The following is a 23,046-nucleotide window of genomic DNA, read 5'->3' on the forward strand; positions in this document are numbered from 1 at the left end:
GAGAAAATGTGTGAAAGCCTGGGAACTGACTGAGGAGCAGATAAAGAAAGGTTGAGGTTAGGGGTGGAGGTAAAAGACTAAAAGCTGCAGCACATATGAGCTTGTAATTGAAATGGAGAAGCTGCAGTGGGGCAGAGAAAGAGCAAGCTGCGTTTGAAACGCTGACCTAAAGCTCCTTAAATACCTGCAAAGTGTCTTTTTTTGAAGCACTGACAACTTCAAGGACGAATATAAAGCTAAAGAAGAGGCCTACAGTCAATTATTTAAAAATACTACAACAACAAACATAACTAATGCAAAATGTGTTATGATCAATCTTAAATTCGATTTGATTATTTTAATAAAGCGCCCAAGAACTTTATATAAATTTGGAATGTAAATATGGGAGTTTTATTATAATAACTTGATAAGGAGCCATTTCTATCACAGAGACATAAACAGCATATTGCTTAAAACTGAAAATGCAGTGTTGTCTAGCTGCTCCACCTTTGTAATGATGGTGGGTCCGTGTATAACATATGAACTGTGGCCAGACATCATCTTCTTTTATAAATTAATCCACTGCATACTTTCCTAAAGAAGGGAAAGAAAGAAAGCAATGAAGCAGCATTCCTTAGTTTTTAGAGAATTCCACCAGCTCTTGTGGCCATGCAGATAATTCCAGGTCATGACAATTATTTAGGAACCTTCCTAAATAAAACTCATTAAGAGTTTGAGAAATTTTATGAGTGAGTGTGTTTTCACAGTGGAAGAGAAAGAGCACACCAAAAAGAAAAGGAGGGCAGGTTTACACACGTGACTCTAACAGCTTCTACAGCTGCATATTGAAAATCGACACGACCACTAACCACCACAAAGTTACGTGTGCAGGGCTATTCCGACTATGAAACCAATAGAAACAATTAGCTGTAGCTAGTGGCTCTAACAGCTAACCCTGGTTTGTCTTCCTTTGCTGAGGAGCACAAATAATCATCTTTTCTGTCTTGAAACCAGAGCAGTAGCAACTAAAGTTGAAAAAACGCATCAGGAAAGTATTTACAGGGGTCATAAGATAAGGGATCGAAGAGCCATTTCCCACTTACAAGAGTTGCTGCTTGCTGGCCACTAGCTAAGTCATATATGAGTGTTGTGGTGGTACAGAGCTTGTGGGAACCTGGGTGGATCGTGAGTGGCTGGGAGAGGTTAAGAAATGTACAGGCCTGTGTAGAGTCTATTGGACTACTAATGGCACTTAAAGGTAGGGATAGTAGAGGCAAACAAAGCAAAATACCCCATTTCAACATGTGTCAAGTGAAGAACATGAACTGGGCACCACTGTGGGGTTGTTATGGTCCCCAGCACATGTAGAAATAAGGACCAACTCCATAGAATGAGTTATGAATGACGAATGAAGGGCAGCAATATGCAATTAGCTCCACACATCTAGACAAGTTTCAAAAGAAGATAAAATAATGAACACTTTGGAGATATGATATAACTTGCCGCATTTCTCGTTATTTTTATATTTTAGATTACTAGACACTATTTTTAAGATGGAAGAAACTTTTTCAGGATTAAATGTTTTCATTTTGTTTGTTGTTTTTTCTGGTAAAGCTCTAAAAAAAGAAGAAAAGAAAAAGGAAGCTGTGTAGTAGTTCTTACAAGCCAAACAATACCGAAGACAAACCCTGCTGCTAATGAGGTGAGTTAGATTTCCATGGCTCCGCGCAGAGGCACTCCCACGAGGCGGTGCACTGTTCAGACCAGCATCATGCGTTCATCTGCACACAGATGCTGCTGTGAACTTAACTCGACTGTTGCTTATGTTGCCAGAAGGGATCTCGCTCTCCATCCATGGTTGTCCTCAGGATAAGAAATGTGCACAAAAGGAAATATGCACTCATCTGCCTGTGCATTGCTGGATTCATCATGTACAGATATCTTGGGTAAGTTCTTAAAATGTTACGTATGTTCCAGTAAGAGGCTGTTGTTTTCCCCTCAATGCAACGATTCAGCTTGATGTAGTTTTCACAGACACACAATTCAAACAGTCTCAATAGTAATATTGTTTGTGTGGCTTCTATAACAGTACAACAGTGTCATTGTATTACACACAGTTTGACGGTTGTCATAAGAAACTTTATTTATTTTGGGAAGTGAATAATAAGAAACTAATGGATGATGAAGAAAATGTAAAAGAAGCTCTTATGAGTTTACTGAAGTCTGATGTCCTCCTGCTCAACTCAAGACATCTGCAAATTCCTGCCAAGCATGTCATGTGGTCAGTTAGAGTACAATAGCCTGTGTTAGGCATTAAGTGACTGTGACACACTGAGTGGAACTCCTCTTCCAGCATGTCGGGAAGGGGGAGGAGGATGAGCCGAAAGGTCGGCTTGTGTGCCAACACGTCCCAGTTCACCCTCGAGGGAGAGCCCTTCCGCATCATTGGGGGATCCATCCACTATTTCCGTGTGCCCAGGGCCTACTGGAGGGACCGCCTGATGAAGATGAAAGCCTGTGGGATTAATACCCTCACTACGTACGAACACTGCTCCAGTGATTGAGTTTAGAATCACAAGCACTGTCACTGCTGAATGTTAACTGTGGGCGCCCTCCATCCTTGCAGATATGTGCCGTGGAATCTGCACCAGCCGGAAAGAGAGGTTTTTAGCTTCCAGACACAGCTGGATTTACAGTAAGGAGAATGTTCTTATATGATTAATCACCACACAGCATCCTTCACACCACCTTCCTAGCTTCTCTAACAATATTACCTGCTCTAAGGTATTTTGGATATATTCTTCATTTTCTCCTCATCATCTAAGTCCTCAGTGCTCAGGGGAGATGCTAGAGGCAGAGAGTCCCACCTGACAACAGCAGCATCTCCATAACAAAAGCAGCTTATCGAGCAATTAACTGCACAGCGATGATAAGCGAAGAGAGAGGTCCTGCCTCTGCCAGTGTTGTTGCCAGGCACTTTTCAGACTCACCAAACAATAAGAAATGGAGCCTCACTGTGAGTCTAAACTTTGGGTTTGCACAGGAAAAAGTTGCTTGTTGATTTTCTTTTCTGTTTGGATTTCAGAGCCTATATAAGTCTTGCAGCCGAGATGGAACTGTGGGTGATTTTGCGTCCAGGACCCTACATTTCCTCTGAGCTGGACCTAGGAGGACTGCCGAGGTAGTCACGGTGTTCTCTGTATGTAGGTTTATGTAGAAATTCAGAATTTTTTTGTGTGTATATTCATATGGTATGAAAAGGGACGTTAGTTTAAACTGCAAGTCTGTTCAGTGCCTGTCCTGAGTAAATAGATTTGTATTTAAGTGAATTTAACCGGACAGCACAAGAGTTACTTGATCTAACGCACAAAGTGCCATTTTTGCTTTCTGAATGAAATCAGGGTGGAAGAGTCGCATCTTGTTTAAAGTAAAGGCTTGCTCAGTGTCTCAAGCTTTGTCCAGTATTTTAGACTCACTGTGGCTCTGTTGTTAAGTGTTAACTGAGCATGTTTTCTATGTCTTTGCAGCTGGCTCCTCCAAGACAGCAGCATGAGACTGCGGACGACGCACCCAGGGTTCATTCAGGCTGTCAACACTTTTTTTGACAAGCTGATACCAAAACTGGTTCCATTGCAGGTCAGGCTGGAAACATACCAGCTGAAGCAGAGTCTGTTAATCTTTTTAATTAAAAAAAAAAAATGCTTGTTTGTGTTTTTCTAGTTCAAGAAAGGAGGTCCAATCATTGCCGTGCAAGTGGAAAACGAGTATGGCTCCTTTGCAAAGGATCAGAGTTACATGCTTTTCATTAAAGAGGTGACTACACATGAAACTTGATGGGATAGAACGGATCAATAGGATTATTTTCACTTCTTCCTTTGTGTTTTATTTTGAAAGGCTCTGCAATCCAGAGGGATCAGCGAACTGCTGCTCACATCAGACAAGCACAAAACGTTAAAGTCTGGGGGTGTGGATGGAGGTATATTAATAATCACACACCTAAACATAAACATGCACACACAGAGTTAACCTAATCTCGTGTAGCCCTCAGGACAGTGAAGCTTCAGAAGCTAAATCAGAGAAACATCCAGGAGCTGACTGCTATCCAGGTGAGTCTCACCTTTCCACATCACTTGTATCCATCACTGATGACAGTAAGGAGATGCAAGCTGACTGTGTGCGTGCTGCTTTTCAGCCCAACAACCCCACCATGGTGATGGATTACTGGACCGGCTGGTATGATATCTGGGGAGAGCTCCACCATGTGCTGCCCCCAGAGGGTAAGGAGGGTTCTCTGTGCTGCTAGTGGCATGTTGCTCCCCTGCTATTCATAATCAACCTGGGTGGTCTAACAATGGAGTGTCGCTCAAGGGAGTCTTCATAATTCAGCGAGGTGGTAAAAGAAGCGTACACATCCTTCTCTTAGTATCTCTGAAAGCCAATGCTACATAGTGATGTTACATTAGCAAAAAACAGGCATAAAGTGTCTTGTGCAAATTGAATTCTTCTTATATTTTATAAAATGAAAAGAAAAATATTGTGGAAATCATTGCCTGTAGTTATTTTATTAGTCTTTCATTCATTTTTATACATTTGTGTGCAGCTTGTGCAGTGAAATACAAATCGGTCTAAATCTCCTGCTTCAGAAACCAAATTTGGAAATTGAAATCTGTTGGGTTTTTGTCTTATAATTACTGCTTTAAAGCAAATTTGTTTTAAAAACAGTCGTTTACATCAACCAAACCAGTAAACATGGAAAACCTGCTTGTGAAAAGAAATTTGGATACAGAAATCTATACTCTTACTTTACGAATACTTTACTAACCCTTGAAAGAAATGCATATATGAGTAAAACCAATCAAAGGGTAGCGTTATTGTCTGTTTCACTAGTGCTACTCTATCTCCAGTTCCTCTAAACTGCTGTAAATGTGCTTTCTTTCTCACCCCAGTGTAGATTTTTGCATGAGAAATGGCAGCTACATGCCCACAGTGGACATGCAAATGTCAGGGTCATGCTGCTTTTGAATGAGTCACTTAAAGCATTTAAGAAAATGAGTCAGAAGAGTTTCGGGATTCAAAATTTGTATTTGCATGAATCCATTTTTCTAAACACTGTGAACACGTCTCATTTCTTGTCAGATATGGTATCCACTGTAAGGGAAATTCTGAGGAGAGGCATGTCTGTCAACTTGTACATGTTCCACGGAGGATCCAGTTTTGGCTTCATGAGCGGAGCACTCGCCAATCCCTCATACAGAGCTTTAGTCCCCAGCTATGGTTGGTTCCTTTGTACTGTGCTCAGTCTCAAATAGACTCTCATGCAAATTCACAAAGACGTTTGAGTGATTAATAACTGCCGTATGAGAGCTGGAAAATGTCGTGTTCTGTACTGTTGACCTTAACACCCAGCAGGTGGCAGCAAATGACAGTTTTCGCACACTGTTGATGTTCCGCAGATTATGACGCTCCTCTGTCTGAATCTGGGGAATACACTTCAAAGTACCATCTTCTCAGGGATTTACTTTCCCGATACAAAAACAGTAAGAAAAACACGAGATATGCAGCACATTATTTTATTCAGTTACTGACCTCTTTGCCTCTCTGTGCAGCAGGAGGCTCTGACAGTCTCCCGGACATGCCAGTCCTGCATTACAGGGAGGCTTATGAACCAGCCATTATGTACCAGCACCTTTCATTATGGGATGCTTTAAGCTTCACAGAAGGAGTACGTTTATGTGAGATTATCTGTGACGTACATATCCTGCAATGTAAAGAATTTTGCTTTTCAGACAGTTCAACTGTTTCAATTGTCTCTGCAGCCATTTAAGTCCACCAAACCAGTAAACATGGAAAATCTACCCGTGAACAACAGAAATGGACAGTCCTATGGCTACACTCTGTATGAGACTATCATCACGAGGGGAGGGCTGTTACAGTCAGGGGACAATGTCAGAGACCGTGCCCTGGTGAGTTAATGCACACTATACATGTGCATGATATTTATCCATAAGCTAATTGCTTAGCTTCCATAATGTGTTTGTAGCTGCTGAAAACAAATTTATTAAAAACAAGGAAGTCATGTCTTACTGCTAAAAGATATATGTCTGTTAAATATGAACTGAACTTTAACTGAACAAACACACACATCCACACATGTGCAATAACACTAAGTGCAATAATCTTTTCTGGCATCGTTGTATTTTTACTCAGTTGTATATAGCATTTGTATTCTATTTTTATCTTATTGTATATTTTTATTCTATTTTATTCTACTGTATATAGTATATTATTTTATTCTATTCTGTACAGCTGTGTACTGTATTTATTCTTATTGTATTCTAATTTTTGCGTCATAACTTTTGCACTGTCCACTTCCTGCTGTGACAAAACAAATTTTCCACGTGTGGGACTAATAAAGGTTATCTTATCTTAAACCTAGTGGCATAAGATAGTCAGCATAGAAAAACTGCAAATATGGGAAAACAGCTAACCAGACTCTGTCCAAGGGTTAAAAATATCCTCCTAATAGCTCATTCATTAAACATTTTTGATATTGTTCATAAAATGAACAGCAAATAAATAAATAATAAGAAAAAACCCTGCAAGAACAAAATGATTCCTTCTTGCTGAAAATTTGAACGATCAAATATAAGCAGGAGCCAGAGGACAGTTAACCTAGTTTACATCAGTCACACAGGCCAACAGACAAGTTAACAACCACGCGGCAACTGCTGGTCATTATAAGAAAATTAATATTTCGCAGCCGGCTGTGAGTTGTTAAGCTGTTAAGTATAAGCTATTCATTCCTGAAAAAGACAATCAGTGACTTCATGGTAACCAGTTATCTGAGTGCTGTGATTGCTTTGGTCACTGTTGCCAGGGCCACCTGTAGTTTGTACTGAGATGCCGACTTGTCTGCAAACACTACCTCTGAGTGGTCAGCTAGCACATGTTGGGGAATATACATTTTATACACTTTCCTCTAGAGTTTGCCACTTTAGCCCTGACTGAGGTCTTAGCAGAGCAAAAACACTGGGAAACAGTGACTCTGTCCAGTTCGCTCACTGTTACTCAAGATTACAAAATCTTGTAGTTCCATTAAAGGCACATATTTCAGTTGTGAATTGTTTACCAACAGCTTACTTCAGTTCGATGTCAGAACTGCTTACGTTATTCAACAACTGAACAAATGTGATCAAATGTCACACTGAAGTTATAAACCTAAACTCATCTGTTTGACCATCTTCACAAGTTCTTATGTATTGTTTACAGCTCTCTGCTCGTGGATGTCGTTTCCAGCTTTTTCCTCTCTCACTTTCATTTGTTCCTGCGGGATAGTTGCCCGCTCTGTCTCTACACTTGATGGGCTTCTCTCCCTCACATATTCTCTGGTGAATTTTAAATTCTACCAATTTTCTCAAAGTTAATGTCAGCCACAGCTATATCTGACAGCTCAGGTGCAGCGCAGGATTGAGCCAGAGGAGGACTGCTTTATGACAAACTATTCCACTGTGTAAATCTGAGATTTGTGCTCCTACGGTGTGCAGAAAATCTTCAGACAGTTCATTGTTTTTTCCACAAATAAAAAAAGGATTACAAAATCTTGTAATTCCATTATAGTTCCTGACCTGTCTGGATATTGCAGTTGTGCAAATTACCATTGTTTATATATATATATAACATATAATGCTAGATATTTATTAAAGTAAGCATTAATTGGATCAGTCAAAGCTGAGCACACTGCTAAAACCTTGGCCCTGTCCTCGACCTGCATGCTTGCAGACTCCCTTTCAGTCTATTATTTAATTGAAACCAAACAGAAGTGAACTGAACAGTGTTTTTAGTCACATACATAGAGATCTAAACATCTCTCTGGTAAATAATGTTTAGTGTTCTTCTGCACATCATGCAGGCCCCATGGTTTCAGGTTAATTCAGGGTTATGGTTTATCATAACGCCGCTCTCCTCTGGATAAATCCTGAGGTCCACCTGAGGCTTAGTCCTCAAACTCACACAGTTTTAGCACTTTCACAGATGAGTTCCCCCCAAAGAAAATCATCCTGATTCTTCTTCCTCTTCTTTTCATTTCTCTACATAGTCACACTGTTTTCATAAAGAACCATGTGTACAGCATTAGCTTAAATTGTATTATTTTTGTCAGACCCTCATTCGCTTCTTTTGCACTCCCTCATCAAAGGCCTTTATTTTTAGACACTAATTCGTACACCTCTTGTCAGGTAATTACTAAAATAAGCTGACTGCATCTTTGGATATAAAGATAGCTCACTGTTTGCATCACCATATGATCTTTCCACTTCCATGGACACACTTTTGTAAATGCATCATCATGCTAATTTGCCCTACAACACTGACACTCGGCCTTTTTGGTAAGCCCTAAAAGAGGGTTTAGCACTGGCCCAGATATTAGTAGATCTGGTTTGAGATATTAAACTGACAGGTTTGACCACTCATGCTGTCTTTACCAGTTTTATTGCATGAAATGCTCTTAAAGTGAGGACCAACCAATTAAACTTCGGCTTAAGTGGATATTTCATTCTTCAAAGAAAAAGGGGTGGAGCGTTGCTCTGGTGCCTTCCAGCAGGACACAGTTTAAACTAAATTACTACAGTTATTTGACACTAATGTTTTTTACTCCAGGTGTTTGTAGACAGAAGCTACATTGGCCTTTTCAAGCGCCAGAGTCTGGAGCTGGCGGTTCCTGATGGTAAGGTATGATATCAAGTTGAACAGTGAAGAGAAAGGCTTCATTCAGTGTGATGGACAGTGTTGGGACTAACGCGTTATTAAGTAACGCGTTACAGTAACTACGTTATTATTGTGGTAACGAGCACGGTAACTAGTTATTATGCCAAAATCAGGAACGCGTTACTCGTTACTGGGATTTAGATGGGGTCGTTACTCGTTACTTCGTGTGGTGGCTATCGCGGAGCTTCCACAGATTCAGTAACATTAGCAAGTGGTGGAGGCCAGCAGGTGGATGAGGGAAAGGGGACGCAGAAGGAAAAGAGACCCCAGGCGGCCGCCGGTCCAAGTGTGAACTGAACTTCAGGTAAGAAGTTATGACCTGCAGTCTCTCTGGGTCAGATATAAACCAAGTTTAGGTGGAGTTTATTTTCGTTATTCTGACTTTTTCCGTACTGCGTGCTAGCTAGCATGACGGAGTTTCTATACAGCTGGGTGGGTGCTATGAAGTTAATGATGTTTAACTTTATTTTGTTCATAAGTTATTAGAGTTGCCAGCCGTCCCGTCTGGTATTCAGAGAAAATATTACGCGTTTCTTATTGAGGTGAAAAGGAACAGTTTGTCCCGGACTTCAGCTACAATGAAAAAGGCACAAAGCTGGAGTTATTCTGTGTTTACGCTGCACAGCTGCCTCTTCTTCTTTCATTCTCCCCCCTCCCTCTCCCGTTTCTACTTCAATCACGAAAACTGATCAATGATCAGCTGATCGGCTCTCTTGTTTGTTTATCGCCCACTTTGCGCTGAAAGAGGAAACCAGCGGATGTCGCACTAAACAACAGCAGCACGTTTAAGCTTGATCAGCTGTTGTTAGAATTTATTTAATATTAATTTCTAGTATCAGCTGATGTTTGCTGGAGCCACAGCTGTAAAGCTGCTGGTCATGATGTCGGTTTGGTTATCTGGTGAGAGGGAAACATGAAGATGAAACCAGGAGATGTCCTTACTGGATCATCAGAGCTGAACAGGTGATGGAGAAACAGGTTTACCTTTTAGGTGACATGAATGAGTTGAAGTTATGAACTGTTTCTGAGAGACAAATAACACCAGGATCCTTTTCTAAGTAGCTGACAGCTGGTAACTGTGCAGGGGCGGGTCTAGCAAAGTGTTGCCAGGGGGGCAGGTAGGGCATTAACAGGGAAAGGGGGGCACAAAGAAATACTTTTCTTTCTTATTCTCATTTAAAATGTCTAGCTTTTAAAAAATAATTATCTGAATCTTACAACAAACGATTGATAGATTGATGCATATATACCATCAGAACAGTGAACATCACTGTCACAACAGCGTTTGTTTTCATTCAAAGGCTTTATGATTTTTCCTATAATGGTGGGCCAGTCTCTAGTCAAAATGCCCGGGATGATTTTTTTGTCCCAGTCCAGCTCTGTATGCAGCTCATCTGCAGTCTGGTGTTACCTACATCTTCCTATTCGGAAGGCAGAATTTCCGAGTTCTGAGTACAATCGAAAGCACCACGACTGCAGTTTTTGTGTTGGATGTAAAAGGCGCAGATGACACTGTGACGTAGGCTAGAATCATGGCAGCAGTCAATGACGGTCCAGGCGTGGGATTTCTCTCGTGGAAATATGCACATTATCTTTTCCTTTCTATTGGTAGGTGGCACAGTGCACTTGTGGCAAGTAAGCAAGCTAGAAGGCTGGCAAAGTTATGGAAGCAACACATTAACAAGAGAATTCTGAGTAAAACCAAAGTTACTTTCCCTAGTAACTAGTTACTTTGAAAGTAACGAGTAACTTGAAGTAACTGAGTTACTTTTGAGAGAAGTAACTAGTAATGTAACTAAGTTACTATTTTAAAGTAACTTACCCAACACTGGTGATGGATGCTGGAGAGGCAGCTGTCTGGCTGTTAAAACGATCAAAAAACATAAATGTGATTGATCCCTACAGGGACGTCGTACCTTGAGTTTATTGGTGGAGAACTGTGGACGAGTTCACCAGGGAAGGGAGCTTGACAAGCAACGTAAAGGTGACTGACTGAAATTTTTGCTGTTCATCGCTCTGCCTGCTTTTAAATCACTCAAGCAATCAGTTTGTAGAGGGCAAGCCAATTTCGATTTGTGTTTTTGCAGGACTAGTGGGAGACATTTTATTAAACAATATCCCCTTGAGAGATTTTACAATATACAGCCTGGATATGAAACCCAGCTTCCTTGATAGGTTTGTAGACTTTATTAAATCTAATACGCTGCATATTACTTGCTTTTGTCTGTAATAGTGTGTTTGATGTGGCCTTATTTCAGTCTTTATCAAGCACCCTGGAAAAGTCTTTCTGAAACACCCAGCTTCCCTGGATTTTTCATGGGCAGACTGTTTGCATATGGGTATCCAAGTGACACGTTTGTGAAGCTGCCAGTAAGTAAACAGCTATGTTAAAAAATAAGTAAATGACATTTAAATGAACGGAAAAGACTAATCACATTGTTACACCTTGAAATCCAATAAATTAGAAGAAGGAATTCCGATGACTGAAACCTCCTTGTGGAGTAGCAGGTGGAAACTGACTTTTAAATGTCTGTCATTAGGATCTTTTGTGCTCTATCCTGTTGAAGTGTCTGCCTGTGAGTCTTCAGTCTGGAAGAGGGTATAAAAAGCTCTTCAAATTATTTGAAATAACAAAATTAACTGTAAAGAAAATCAAATTACTGCCAGTTCACCACTGGGTAGCTTGCAGGCATTGATTCAGCTTTGCATTCTTCAGCATCGCCTGAATATACAGTAATGTGAATCCGTTTATCTGAAAAGTGAGCTGAAAGTGGACCTTTTTGAAAGGATAATGATCTGAAGCACATTCGTGAAAGAATGGCTCAGAAAGAAGAAATGGAAGGTCATGCAATGACTTGGTTGAAAATAATAAAACCTTCAGTGTCACTGAAATGTTGAATGGGCATTTAAACCAAGGAGAATCATTTTACAGGGAAGAGAGTTTAGAAAGCAGGTACTGGTGGACGTACACAAAACTCCTACAAGGAGTGCCAATGGGGGCAAAATGAGCTTCTGATACTGTGGGTGTAATTTATTTCATTTTAAACAGAAGTATATGAGATCTGTTGGTAATCTTATTCAATGAACCACTGAAGAATTACCATTTGTGCTGTCCTTCAAGTACTATAAAACATCTTTTGTCTGCGGCATTTTTAAAATAGTCAAATGTTTCCTCATCTAAATATGTTAAAAACATACATAAAGAAGCCAGGTGTGTTTATACTTATTTTTTGAATTTGTTTTAATAAATGTATGTGTCTGGGATCCGCAGGGCTGGGAGAAAGGTGTTGTGTTTATCAATGGGTTGAACCTTGGGCGCTACTGGTCCATTGGCCCCCAGCAGACTCTCTACCTCCCAGGTCCTTTTCTCAATAGTGGAATCAATCAGGTATAACTGTTCAGAAGCAAATGATGAATTATGATGATTGTAGCACTTTGTTAGTCTGTGTGAGCGCCGCTTACAGCTACATCCAGAGTCCGTGGATGCATCCTTCAGGTCGGAGAACAGCTAATTTTAATAAAACGAGCTTGTAGTTTGATATCTGCTGTCACAGTATGATTGTAAACAGCTGTTGTTGGCGTTTGTAATGTTGGTTCTAATGAGTTGTTGATCCCAAAAGTTCAAATATGTAAATGTGTTTCACATTTTTTTCTCCTTAGTTTAATTAAGAATTTTAATTATTGCTTTTGTTTCTGTATCTGACAACCGTGACCTGATTTACTGTTAAACTGTTTCAGCCTTTGTGTTTTGTTTTGCTTCATTTCTTTTCTTTTTTTGCTTATATACTAAGTTAGCTTTTGCAATAGTGGCTTTGTATGATTGTTTCCCTGGATGCAAGCGATTATCATTTCATATAAGAATTACAGCAGAAGAACTGAAAGTAATTTAAATAAAAAAGTAGAGCAACACAATTTTTTAGGCTAATATTCTGTTCTAGAATATTTTTTATTCTCATAAATACAAAATGGTACAGCGCTTGTGTCCTTTCTTGTAGGTCTTTAACTACACAGCCAAAGCAGACGTGCTTGCATGCAGTCCTCCAAAAAACCTCCACATAGCTTCATCGATCATTGGCGATGATGCTATGTGGAGGCAGAAAGATGATTGGTTTAAAGGTTTGCTAGAATAGGAAATAGATGACAAAGAATTTCTTAAAAAAGTATAAGACAGAATATAGACTTATGTAAAAGATGGTTGCAGCCACCATGATGTCACCCAGGGATGGATCTGGCTGTGTAGCCATCTGGTCATAACTACTTGAGACTGATAGCAATACTCAGAGTAAAAATTGTAGTTTGACTAAAACATGAAGTGTAATAGTTGTTAAAGTGTTGTAATAGTGAAAGTTGTGCCACACAGGTTACAATGTGTCTTATTTTCTCCGTTTCCATATGTTTGCATCTAAAGTGATGGCACAAGGACATACTTCTGATTGGATCACTCCCACTCGTCCCATCTTTCTACACAACTAAATTAGTTCTGATTGGATTTCTCTCTCTCTCTATAATATCTTCATCCCGTTTTAATCATTGATGAAAGAGTCAATAGACATCATCATAGTTTTTGTCCCTGTGACTTTAGCTTTTATGTAGTTATTGTCTTGTTTTTGTCAGAAAAAAGGTTGTTGACTAAAAATATGATGAAAATTATTGGTCTACAAAATTAACACTGCTTACTTGCTCTCTCTTATCTAGTGTTAGACGAGAAGACTGACGATATTAATGTGTTTAGGTTTTCCAAGGCTTCCAATAGCTTAGCCCAGCCTAGGATCACCATAGCTAATTTACATGTTGTTTGTTGTATGTTTCATTCATATTTGCTTGTAAGATGATTTTGTTACCTTCTGGGCGACTCAGGTTAGCCGTTTCCTCCTCTTCACACTCTTTATACTAAATATCTGCTGGCTCTAGCTTTGTAAACTGCTGTACTCTTAATGTATTTTTGTACTATAATTGCAAAAACCAAACAAATCTCTAACACTTGTCTGTGTTTTTTTTTCACACTCAAATAAATTAGGTCATTGTGTTTGAGGAACAAGAGGGAGACTTCAAGGTCCACTTTGAGGATCAGGCTGATCTTGGCATGGCTGCTGACATCCAGTGACCAACATCACGTCACAATTCCAATGTTTGTGTTTATGTGTGTATGTATGTAAAATTTGCATTTCTTTTGTATTACTAGGTGTTTATCATATCAGGAGGAATTGAAATACAGGGAAACAATAAATTCTGTCAAATCCAATAAATTTCACCTACATATATATTGGGGGCTCATTCGGGATTCATTTTGAATATGGCACAGTTTAGTCTGGTAGATTTTATAGCTAATCCTACTTTATAACAGCTTGATGTACGAAGGAAATATGATTTATGTGCAGTTGCCTCACATTTTGAAATCTCTGTGTCTAAATCCATGAAAAGCGAATTTAGAACTCTGGTGAAATGGGCATATACATATATGCACACACACACACACACACACACACACACACACACACACACACACACACACACACACACACACACACACACACACACACATATATATATATATATATATAGAGAGAGAGAGAGAGAGAGAGAGAGAGACATGACTCTTTAAATCAAAGACAGAGTCACGATTGTATGGGAGCAGTTTAAACCTATGTACATACAGTACCCTTATTTACAATAAATCTTTACACATACAGCAGAATTATTAAGCAATGATCACGTTCTGTGAATTTACAGTCTTAGAGTAACAATTTTAGGGAGTCTGGCTGTGGCCGGTGTGTCAGATTGTTAAATCTGTATTGCCTATGTGAATATACTTGAGTATGTATCAAGTAGCAGTTACTGCAATCTTAGGTCTGTAAAGCAAAAATCAGCTTCATGAGGCAGTAGTTTGAGCAGCTGTCAAATGAAACACAAGCAACATAGCAGTAGCATCAGACCCTAATCAAGTCAAGTCAAAGTTCAATGTTTCAAGTGTTTGAATGTTTCAAATGTCTGCAAATTAACACTGAGAACTGACGGAACTCTTAAAACGATACAAAGTCATACAGAACATTTGCATTCTTAAGTGGTGTTGCTGCAAGTCAGTGGAGTATGAACTCATTACTCGCAAGCCTTCCATCCACGGTGAGAATAATTAGAATGTATAACACAGCTATTTGAAAGAATGCACTTCTGATTTTCAGAGTAATGGCTTTACATTCCATCGACTCTCACACGTACTGTTCACAACTAACATACCAATGCTACAAATTACTCTGAAACAATAAATAACTGCTAAGAAACCTTCACCCAGCGCAGTCTTAATTAGCTTATGAGGAAGTCTTTGAGTTTGACAGGCTAACAGCAATACTGGATCCTCTTTTAAATATGAGTGCATGTCAGCGCTGTTACAGCATGTTAAGCTTGTAGTAAATGAATGCGAGAGAGGACGCTGCTGTTAATAAGCCACTGCTCCATGTTTTTGTGTGCATGTGTGTCTGTGAGCAGTGTGACAGCTCAGTGTGCGCAAATGTATGTTCAAAAGTAGCAGGGCTCCTAATTAGTACTGGGTTCACTGTTGTACAGTACAAAAAGGGGGAGGGCTCAGATCCCATCAGTGCTGTCTAACAGTCGGTGCTGACTCTCTTGAAACAAGGACTTCTTTTATTTCCCTGTGCAGCTCTTTCCCCGACAGCCAACTTGCATCAAAACAAAAGGGCCCCATTCAGTTCTGATTGGATGGTTGGCTGGTGTTGATGTCGCTCACAAGGCTCTTTATTGCTTGCTGTACCATCTCTTCCTGCAGCTAAGTCATGTGACATCCCTTATCTCAGAGGAGACCTCAGGTGGCAAACTCCTTTCAGTGCTGCTCCAGAACACACCAGTCGTTTTTGTGCAGTTGTGCTTTGATACTCTGTGGTCGCTCAAGCACACATGGCTTTGCTCTGCCTCTTCAACTGGACACGCGTAGCTTCATGCTAAGCTGTGGTGAAATACAGCTGCTGCGTCCTGGTAATACTTTTGACCGTGACTGTTGCTTTTTCGGAGCTCAGGTTGGTTTGAATCCAGGGAGAGCTCAGTAGAAACATTCCTCCCCTGAAACAAAAAAGTTTACACTTAATAAGTGCAATCAGGAAAAAAAGAAAATGAATTATTAGCCATGATAGAGGCCATGTAAAGCTTTATCAATGCAATATGATGTTCAAAATATCATACTCCCAAGTTTCCAGCATGGCAGTAGCATGCAAACTGACTTCCATGTGTCATAATTACAATGCGAAACCTCAGATTTTTAAGTACAGGTTCTGCCAAACACTGTTTGTATATAATCCCTTTAAAAATACAGCAATATAATCTGTGTGCACAGGCTTTAAATGACCTGTTTCTAATATTGTAACTAATTTGTTTTTATAAGTAATCCATAACTTGTCCAATGATCCATGTGAGCCTGCATCCTAGCTGATGTAGGGGAAGAGACAGGCTCAGTGGTCTATCACAGGGCTATGTTGTTTTGCCACTGCATGGAAAAGAATTACCTCGGGGAATTTGTCTGTAGATGCTCGTAAAGAATCATAAATATGACATTAAAATCATGTATAAAATTTACAGGTTTATTTTTATAAACCTGTAATTTTCACAAGTGCAAATGGTTCACATATTAACAAGCGGTAATTAGCAGTCTCCTTTATGTTTGAAAAAAGATGGAGATGGCTGATATTATTATGCAAGAATGGCAACGTTCCATCTTTTCTTTTCTTCTTCTCATTAATATATATTAATAATGGTGAAATTATTACCAGATTTGCATATATTTTCAATCGATTTCTTTTTACTGTGTATGCGCCAAATGCTAACATAGCTGTTTCAACAACACCTGAAGGAGTGTTCATTTAAATGCAATAAATTAGGACTTTTGTGGTGCCAGCTAACATTCACCATTTAAATGATTGCTGAATGTTCATCAGCTGATCTTCTTTCTCATTATCTAATCTTGGTTGAAAAAATTATTCTAAAAAGAAAGTTTCACGGGTGTCTGCAATACCATGTCACTGTATGCTGGACAGCCTTCTTAAAAGTTGGCTGGACAAATTGTGCTATGCATCAGGGTTTTTGTCACTTTTTCCATTTTAAGGATGGGTTCAGTTAAAGTTTTACAGTCAGCCTTGTTTATGGTTTCTTGCATTAGGTTCCTCTTGTATCTCCTGTGAGAGCCTGTCAGTCCTTTGTATATGTTTCCTGTGTTATGTCCGTGTCTCCCTCTGTGGCTCGTCTCCCTTTCCTGTTCCCATGTTCCCCTCCTTGTGTTTCATTCCATGTCTTCCCTGCCTGTTATGTGCATGCATGTCTGTACTTCCCCCAGTTCCAGTGTCAAGCCTGTGTGTTTTAGTCTGCATCTCAGTATGTTTCCTGTTTTATTCTGACAGTCTCTCATCCAACGTTCATTTTACCTATGTCATTATGTTTATTACAACACTCTGTAGTTGAGGGTTTATCCAGAAGGCTATGCGTGCAGTTTTTCCCCATCTTTTTTTCTCTCAAGATTTTCTCTCATGATACTGCATCTTTATTGTTTATTTCTTTCAGGGACTGTGTTAATCACACAAACAGAAAACATGATTTGTATCAGATTAAGCTACTGACTAATTTATGAGGCTAGCTCAAGCTCTAAATATCACAGGAGAGCTTATGAGACCACAAACTCTCTGCGGGAGCCTCTGAAAGAAAAAGACAGAAGAACAAGACAAGGAAGAAAAAGGACTTATTGCCACCGACTGTCTCTACATGACTCTTTGCAAAGAAAGACAGACAGCAAATTTATACTATCAAGCTATCTGAACTCGAAACTGAAACTAAATAAAAAAAGAAGAAGCAAAAGTGGCTGCTTTGGCTTTTCACCTAACTCGTTTCAACATTGTGTCTTAAAAATCATATTTATATACAACTACATGTTTATAGTAGAGATGGCACGATACCACTTTTTTATGTCCGATACCGATATCATAAATTTGGATATCTGCCGATACCGATATGAATCCGATATAGTGTTTTTTAATCAACAAAACTGTTTTTTAAATATCTTGCTGCATTTTGTATAAGTTCATACTCAAGTTTAAAACAACAACTACACTAAAGCTATTCTGTTATACCTGTATGCAAAAAAAAATTTCATAGTTCAGCAATACTGATCAATCTAATAAACTTAAACCTACACCATCCTCCCTATTCTGGTATTTTAAAGAGTACTTAGCATAAATATTAAGCAACCTAACTAATAGGGTTCCAACTCCCAGCAACAACAAAAATAAATAAATAAAAAATAGGGAACCACCCCTCACGCTCCACCTCATGATGCTTAATCGACGTAATCAACCTTAATTTGATGCAGTGTGAAAAAAAATGCACAGAAATCAATTATTTTTCAAGAAATATTAAATAGATTCAACATCTTTCTTCAACAAAATTGCAGACTGCACAGATGGTACCTTCCCAAAGGAAAAAGTACTATAGCTTACTAGGGTATATATATATATATATTAGACTTAATAGTTACTATATACAGTAATTGACTTCTATTCATTTTGCATCAAATTAAAACTTTGGGTGTCAGATAATTATTTATTAAAAGCTAGACATTTTAAATGAGAATAAGAAAGAAAAGTATGTCTTTGTGCCCCCTTTTCCCTGTTCATGCCCTATCGGCCCCACTGGCTAAACTTTGCTAGATCCGCCCCTGCACAGTTACCAGCCGTCAGCTACGTAGAAAAAGATCCTGGTGTAGAAAGTAATATTAAATAAATTCTAACAACAGCTTATCAAGCTTAAACGTGCTGCTGTTGTTTATCTGCTGGTTTCCTCTTTCTGGTGCAAAGTGGGCCAAAAGCAAACTAGAGACACGGACTCGCGACAGAAAAGCCGATCAGCTGATCGTTAAGCAGTTTCATGATTGAAGTAGCAGCAAGAAGAGGCAGTCGCTCCATATATCGTTTGTTAAGCTTAACGCAGGAATGCTTTACAAACATTCAGAGATGGACTTACACACTTGCTTTACTTCTCTCGGGATAACTTTGTCGGAGATGAAATGCCGGGTTGCTAGCGAAGCTCCACATGCTATCCAGACCACCGACAGGTCCCGCATGCCACAGCCGCTCTATCACGTGATGCATACTGCTCCGAGTGCTAACGTTCTGAGGTGAGTTACGGCGTGTGGCAAGTTTTGTGAGGTGCTTTCGTGATATTTAATGGATCGGATTACATTTTTTATTTTTCTCCGATATCCGATCCAGTAATTTAGGTCAGTATCGGACCGATACCGATACGTAATATCGGATCGGTCCATCTCTAGTTTATAGTGGTTAAAAAATTGGGTGCAGGAAAAAAATTGTCAGTGAACAAATCACTGATGGCGCCCCTCCCTGAGCCTGGTTCTGCTGGAGGTTTCTTCCCATTAAAAGGGAGTTTTTCCTCCCTACTATTGCCAAGTGTTGCTCATATGGATCTTTAGATTGTTGGGGCTTTTTTAAAACCAACCACTGGCATCAAATTTAGGACTTAGCAATTCATCATAAAGTTGAGGTATTATCCTCAAACATATTTGCGAGTCCTTTTTAGTTGTATATAAAAATGATTTCTAGGGCACTAAGGCTAATCACACACTAATTAGAACAATTGGATAACATTGTGAAAAAGAAAAAGAAAATAATGTTTGAAAAACTAGATATGTAATTTTTTCATATAGATTTCAAACAACATACTATTTGATGTCAACATATTTTTGTTACATCTGCTGTGCTCGTTGGTGTGTGTGAGTATATCCTTCTGTCTTGCTTCACATTTTACTTCTGCTTGGCTAGCTTTAGCCATGCTAGCATCAGCACAGGTAGAAACAGATATACATCAGAGAATCGGCCATGCATCTAAACTCAAAAGGAAAACTATAAAAATAAAAATATGGATAACTTTCAGATTAGATCCACATTTCCAACAGTAAATACACATTATTTCATATTATGCTAAAGTCAATGGTTATCCATTTTAGGCTACGTCCACACGTACACGGGTATTTTTGAAAACGGAGATTTTCCGTTTTCGTTTTAAAAAATAATCCCGTCCACACGTAAACGCAGAAATGAAGGAAAACGGTGCTAGGAACATGCCAAAGCAACAGGTGGCGATATATTCCTAACCTGTAGAAATGTTGGCCAATCAGAAGTCTAGAAGCCTCGGTGGGAAATAGTAAACAAAGCTGGGGCATAGAAGCAGAACCGAGTCGTATGTGTGGAGGGACAGTAACTGTGTGTATATGTAAGCATTTAAACACTGCAGAGAGTAGAATTAACAGTAACAGTATTGTAGAAATTCATTTCACCGAAACAATAATGTGGCGCACTGTGTGACGTCAAAAAAGGCGCACACCTTTGACGCTGCGTTTTCTGCGTTTTTCTCGTCCACACGTAAATGCAAAAACGGAGTTTTCAAAAATATCCACCCTGGCCGGAGTTTTTAAAAAATCTCAGTTTTCAGTGACTGAAAACGCCGTTTACGTTTGCATGAAAGGCGCAAACGCATAGAAAAATCGGCGTTTTCAAAAATACCCGGGTACGTGTGGACGTAGCCTTAGAGAGCTCAGAAATGGCTTCAGGGACTTTGTTGTGACAACAATTTTCATCTGACGTTTGTTTACTGAAAGTCTACCCAGTCAGAAATACAAACTGAACAACACTCATACAAAAGTCTAGACCATACGTTTCCTCTCAGCTCAGTAACCTGGGTTTGGTAAATGAAAAGTGGTTTTGTTACATATGCTGACACTGTCCCTCGTTTCGTTTCTGACACTCCACTCACATATTCACATCATACTTTTCTTCTGTATGGACACACTGGCTCTTTCACTTCAGTCACACTGAATGTGTCAGTAGAACATTTTTTACATGCTGTAGACAGCAGAAAACAGTCAGCTGCCTGTGTTCAATATATGTTGTCTGACTTGTTTGAGAAAAATAGTGTAAGACATGCAAAGCCCCATGGAATGAACTATGACACCATGTTGGAGGGTATATTGTCAAAATAATTATGGTGCCCAATGTCCCAAAAGTTATAAACCCACATTAGAACCAAGGTCAATATGACAATAATCAAGGCAACTTCAGTGATCAACAGTAGTGTGTAGGGCTGAACGATTATGGAAAATAATCTAATTGCGATTTTTTGCCCCAATATTGCGATTGCGATGCGATATGCGATTATTTTTTAAGGTATTTGTCTTCTGTATTATTAAACAAAGACAAGCAATACATCATATAGTATGGCCAATACTATATTACATTAATTTTAAACTGTTCTTTCCTGGAAGACAGACCTCTGTTATGATGACATGAGGTGATGCATGAATTGATGACTGACATTTTTATTTAACTTCTTCAATCACAACAGTATATTTGAACATACACAATAGTTTATTTTTAGCTTACAAACATCTGAGCATAAAGTGCTGACAAGGAACCCTGGTGTAAACATTAAAATGAAAGTCAGTACAATTTGCAGATTGCAGAAATATACATAAAAAAAATCAGTGGCTTTACCACACTCAGTTTTTCGACATCTGTGAACTACTAGACAGTCATTCAATTAAAAAATAATATTAAATAAATAAAACTAATAAATAAAAAATACACACATCTTACTGATCTCTGCAGTCAGTAACATTACACATAAAGTGCAAACATAATAGCAATTGTATAAACACACACACAAACACGCCTTTAAAGTTTAAAGGCGTGAAATTGGACGGTCTAGTTCTGATTAGCGTCACCGCTGTCTCGGTGGAGTTTAATAAACTCGGCCGTCTGCTTCTTGCTATCTAAAATATAACCAGACACTGGTGTAAATTCTCGACTGTCTCATACTTCTGTTTAATAAGTTTTCTGTTTGACGTTTAGTCAGCTGTGTGAAAACCAAGGAGGAACCCACCCGGGGGATTAATAAAGTTTTATTTTATCTAATCTAATAACTTTAATCTCAGCCAAACCGATTTACTCACGAACAAACAAAACACTGAAAAAAGCCCAACAATAACATTTTTAGGTTGTCTAAGTGACTTATATATTACGTTTAACCCGAGCAGCGAAACTCCGCGGTGATCTGAAAATGATGTGCCGGGAGTTGTGCCGTTCTCGGCCGCATCAGTAACCCTCGAGCTCCCGGCTAGCTGTCGAGCTGGTGGGTAGCAGACGCCTCTGAAAACGTCGAAGCACTTTTGCAAATATGGGATATCTTGATAAACCGAGCAGATATTTGATGTTTACACAACTACTTTCTCGCCTGAAAATATGTTAAAAGTTTATTTTGTGACCCAGAAAGATTAGTATGAGTAATTTTAAAACTTAGTAGCGGCCGCCATTGCTGGAAACTGGAGTTTGGCTGGGCCGCGCTATGAATTCTGGGATATGGTAGTAATTTGGACAGCCTTCGGCGCGTCGCTGTGACGTAATCGGTCTACAAATGCGGCCTCAGGAGGATGCAGCCCATGAATTGTATAATATAATCGCAGTATAATCGCAGCCTTTGCGGTTAGAAAATTGCACTTGATCATGTCGCGATATTATCGCAAATGCGATATATCGTTCAGCCCTAGTAGTGTGAAAGCTTTAAGAGAAATGTGGAGAAACAGCCTTTCAAAATATTTCTGTGGGAATAGTTTTTACAACTCAAAAGAGTTCTATAAGCAAAATATGAACAAAGAACAAACTATACTATATTACAGGTTAATATGTGAATAAAAGCAGAATCTATTGATTTGCATGTCATAAACCTATATTTTATTCACAATAGAACTCAGAAAACATATCAAATATTTAAACTGAGAGGTTTTGAAAAATATTAGTAAATATTTAAATTGTGTTTTTATTTATATTGTTTAAATATTATTTTTTTTTAATGTTTTTCATTTCAATAAAAAAACTTCTAAAAAAGCTTCTAAAAAACATTTGAAACAACCTGTAATATCTGTGATTCCACGCGTGGGAAAATATAAGAGAAGGGAGCTCATCCAGGTCACTACTTCTGTTTAACTATGGATATGTATCACACATTTGTCTCAATAGCTGCAAAAATTCTAGAAAACCAAATTTATTGAAAATTTAAGGCAAAATTTGACTTCCTGTGACATTTCTGTTTTGGCACTGATAACAATCTGGAGGGGCAGAATATTATTTGGAGGCTTGAATTTATTAAAATACAGCAGAGCTAAGAGAAAAGCCTCATCCAACAAAGTAGATACTTGACCTAGAAACAGGGTTCCTATTATGGCTGTCATAAAAACAAATTCTCAGA

The 23,046-nt window shown here is 38.9% G+C and overlaps 2 protein-coding genes across 6 annotated transcripts in view; one reads left to right on the plus strand and one right to left on the minus strand.

Moving 5' to 3' along the window:
• The first annotated feature begins 1,788 nt into the window (after window positions 1-1,788).
• LOC308386870 (beta-galactosidase-1-like protein 2) lies at window positions 1,789-14,034 on the plus strand. Of its 5 annotated transcripts, none has more exons than XM_080866690.1 (19): window positions 1,789-1,925; window positions 2,333-2,518; window positions 2,606-2,674; window positions 3,065-3,160; window positions 3,507-3,615; window positions 3,700-3,792; window positions 3,874-3,955; window positions 4,021-4,085; window positions 4,172-4,256; window positions 5,116-5,253; window positions 5,433-5,516; window positions 5,586-5,701; window positions 5,796-5,942; window positions 8,635-8,706; window positions 10,648-10,726; window positions 10,830-10,917; window positions 11,001-11,112; window positions 12,014-12,130; window positions 13,760-14,034. In XM_080866690.1, the coding sequence occupies exons 1-19, from the start codon at window positions 1,834-1,836 to the stop codon at window positions 13,844-13,846; spliced, it is 1,917 nt and encodes a 638-aa protein (XP_080722816.1). In that variant the 5' UTR covers window positions 1,789-1,833; the 3' UTR covers window positions 13,847-14,034. The 5 variants fall into 5 exon arrangements, 4 of the variants coding, with proteins under 4 accessions (XP_080722816.1, XP_080722817.1, XP_080722815.1 ...); XM_080866691.1 differs by having other exon boundaries at window positions 5,589-5,701; XM_080866689.1 differs by having other exon boundaries at window positions 5,433-5,701.
• Window positions 14,035-14,290: 256 nt separating this feature from the next.
• Window positions 14,291-23,046, minus strand: part of b3gat1b (beta-1,3-glucuronyltransferase 1 (glucuronosyltransferase P) b) — a 61,152-nt gene continuing 52,396 nt past the window's right edge. The window contains exon 7 of the mRNA XM_080867216.1: window positions 14,291-15,813. The gene's annotated coding sequence lies outside the window, so the exon portion shown is untranslated. The remainder of the gene's footprint in view (window positions 15,814-23,046) is intronic.

This window comes from Rhamphochromis sp. 'chilingali', assembly GCF_963969265.1.
Source record: "Rhamphochromis sp. 'chilingali' genome assembly, chromosome: 19".
Classification (NCBI taxonomy): Eukaryota; Metazoa; Chordata; class Actinopteri; order Cichliformes; family Cichlidae; genus Rhamphochromis; species Rhamphochromis sp. 'chilingali'.

What these genes read in the sequence shown, in the direction of transcription:
- LOC308386870 (XM_080866689.1), top strand. Translation starts at nt 1,834, where the DNA reads ATGGTTGTCCTCAGGATAAGAAATGTGCACAAAAGGAAATATGCACTC. An exon ending in ACACGTTTGTGAAGCTGCCA is followed by an intron (nt 11,113 to 12,013) that starts GTAAGTAAACAG and finishes TGGGATCCGCAG; the next exon opens with GGCTGGGAGAAAGGTGTTGT. An exon ending in TCAATAGTGGAATCAATCAG is followed by an intron (nt 12,131 to 13,759) that starts GTATAACTGTTC and finishes CAAATAAATTAG; the next exon opens with GTCATTGTGTTTGAGGAACA.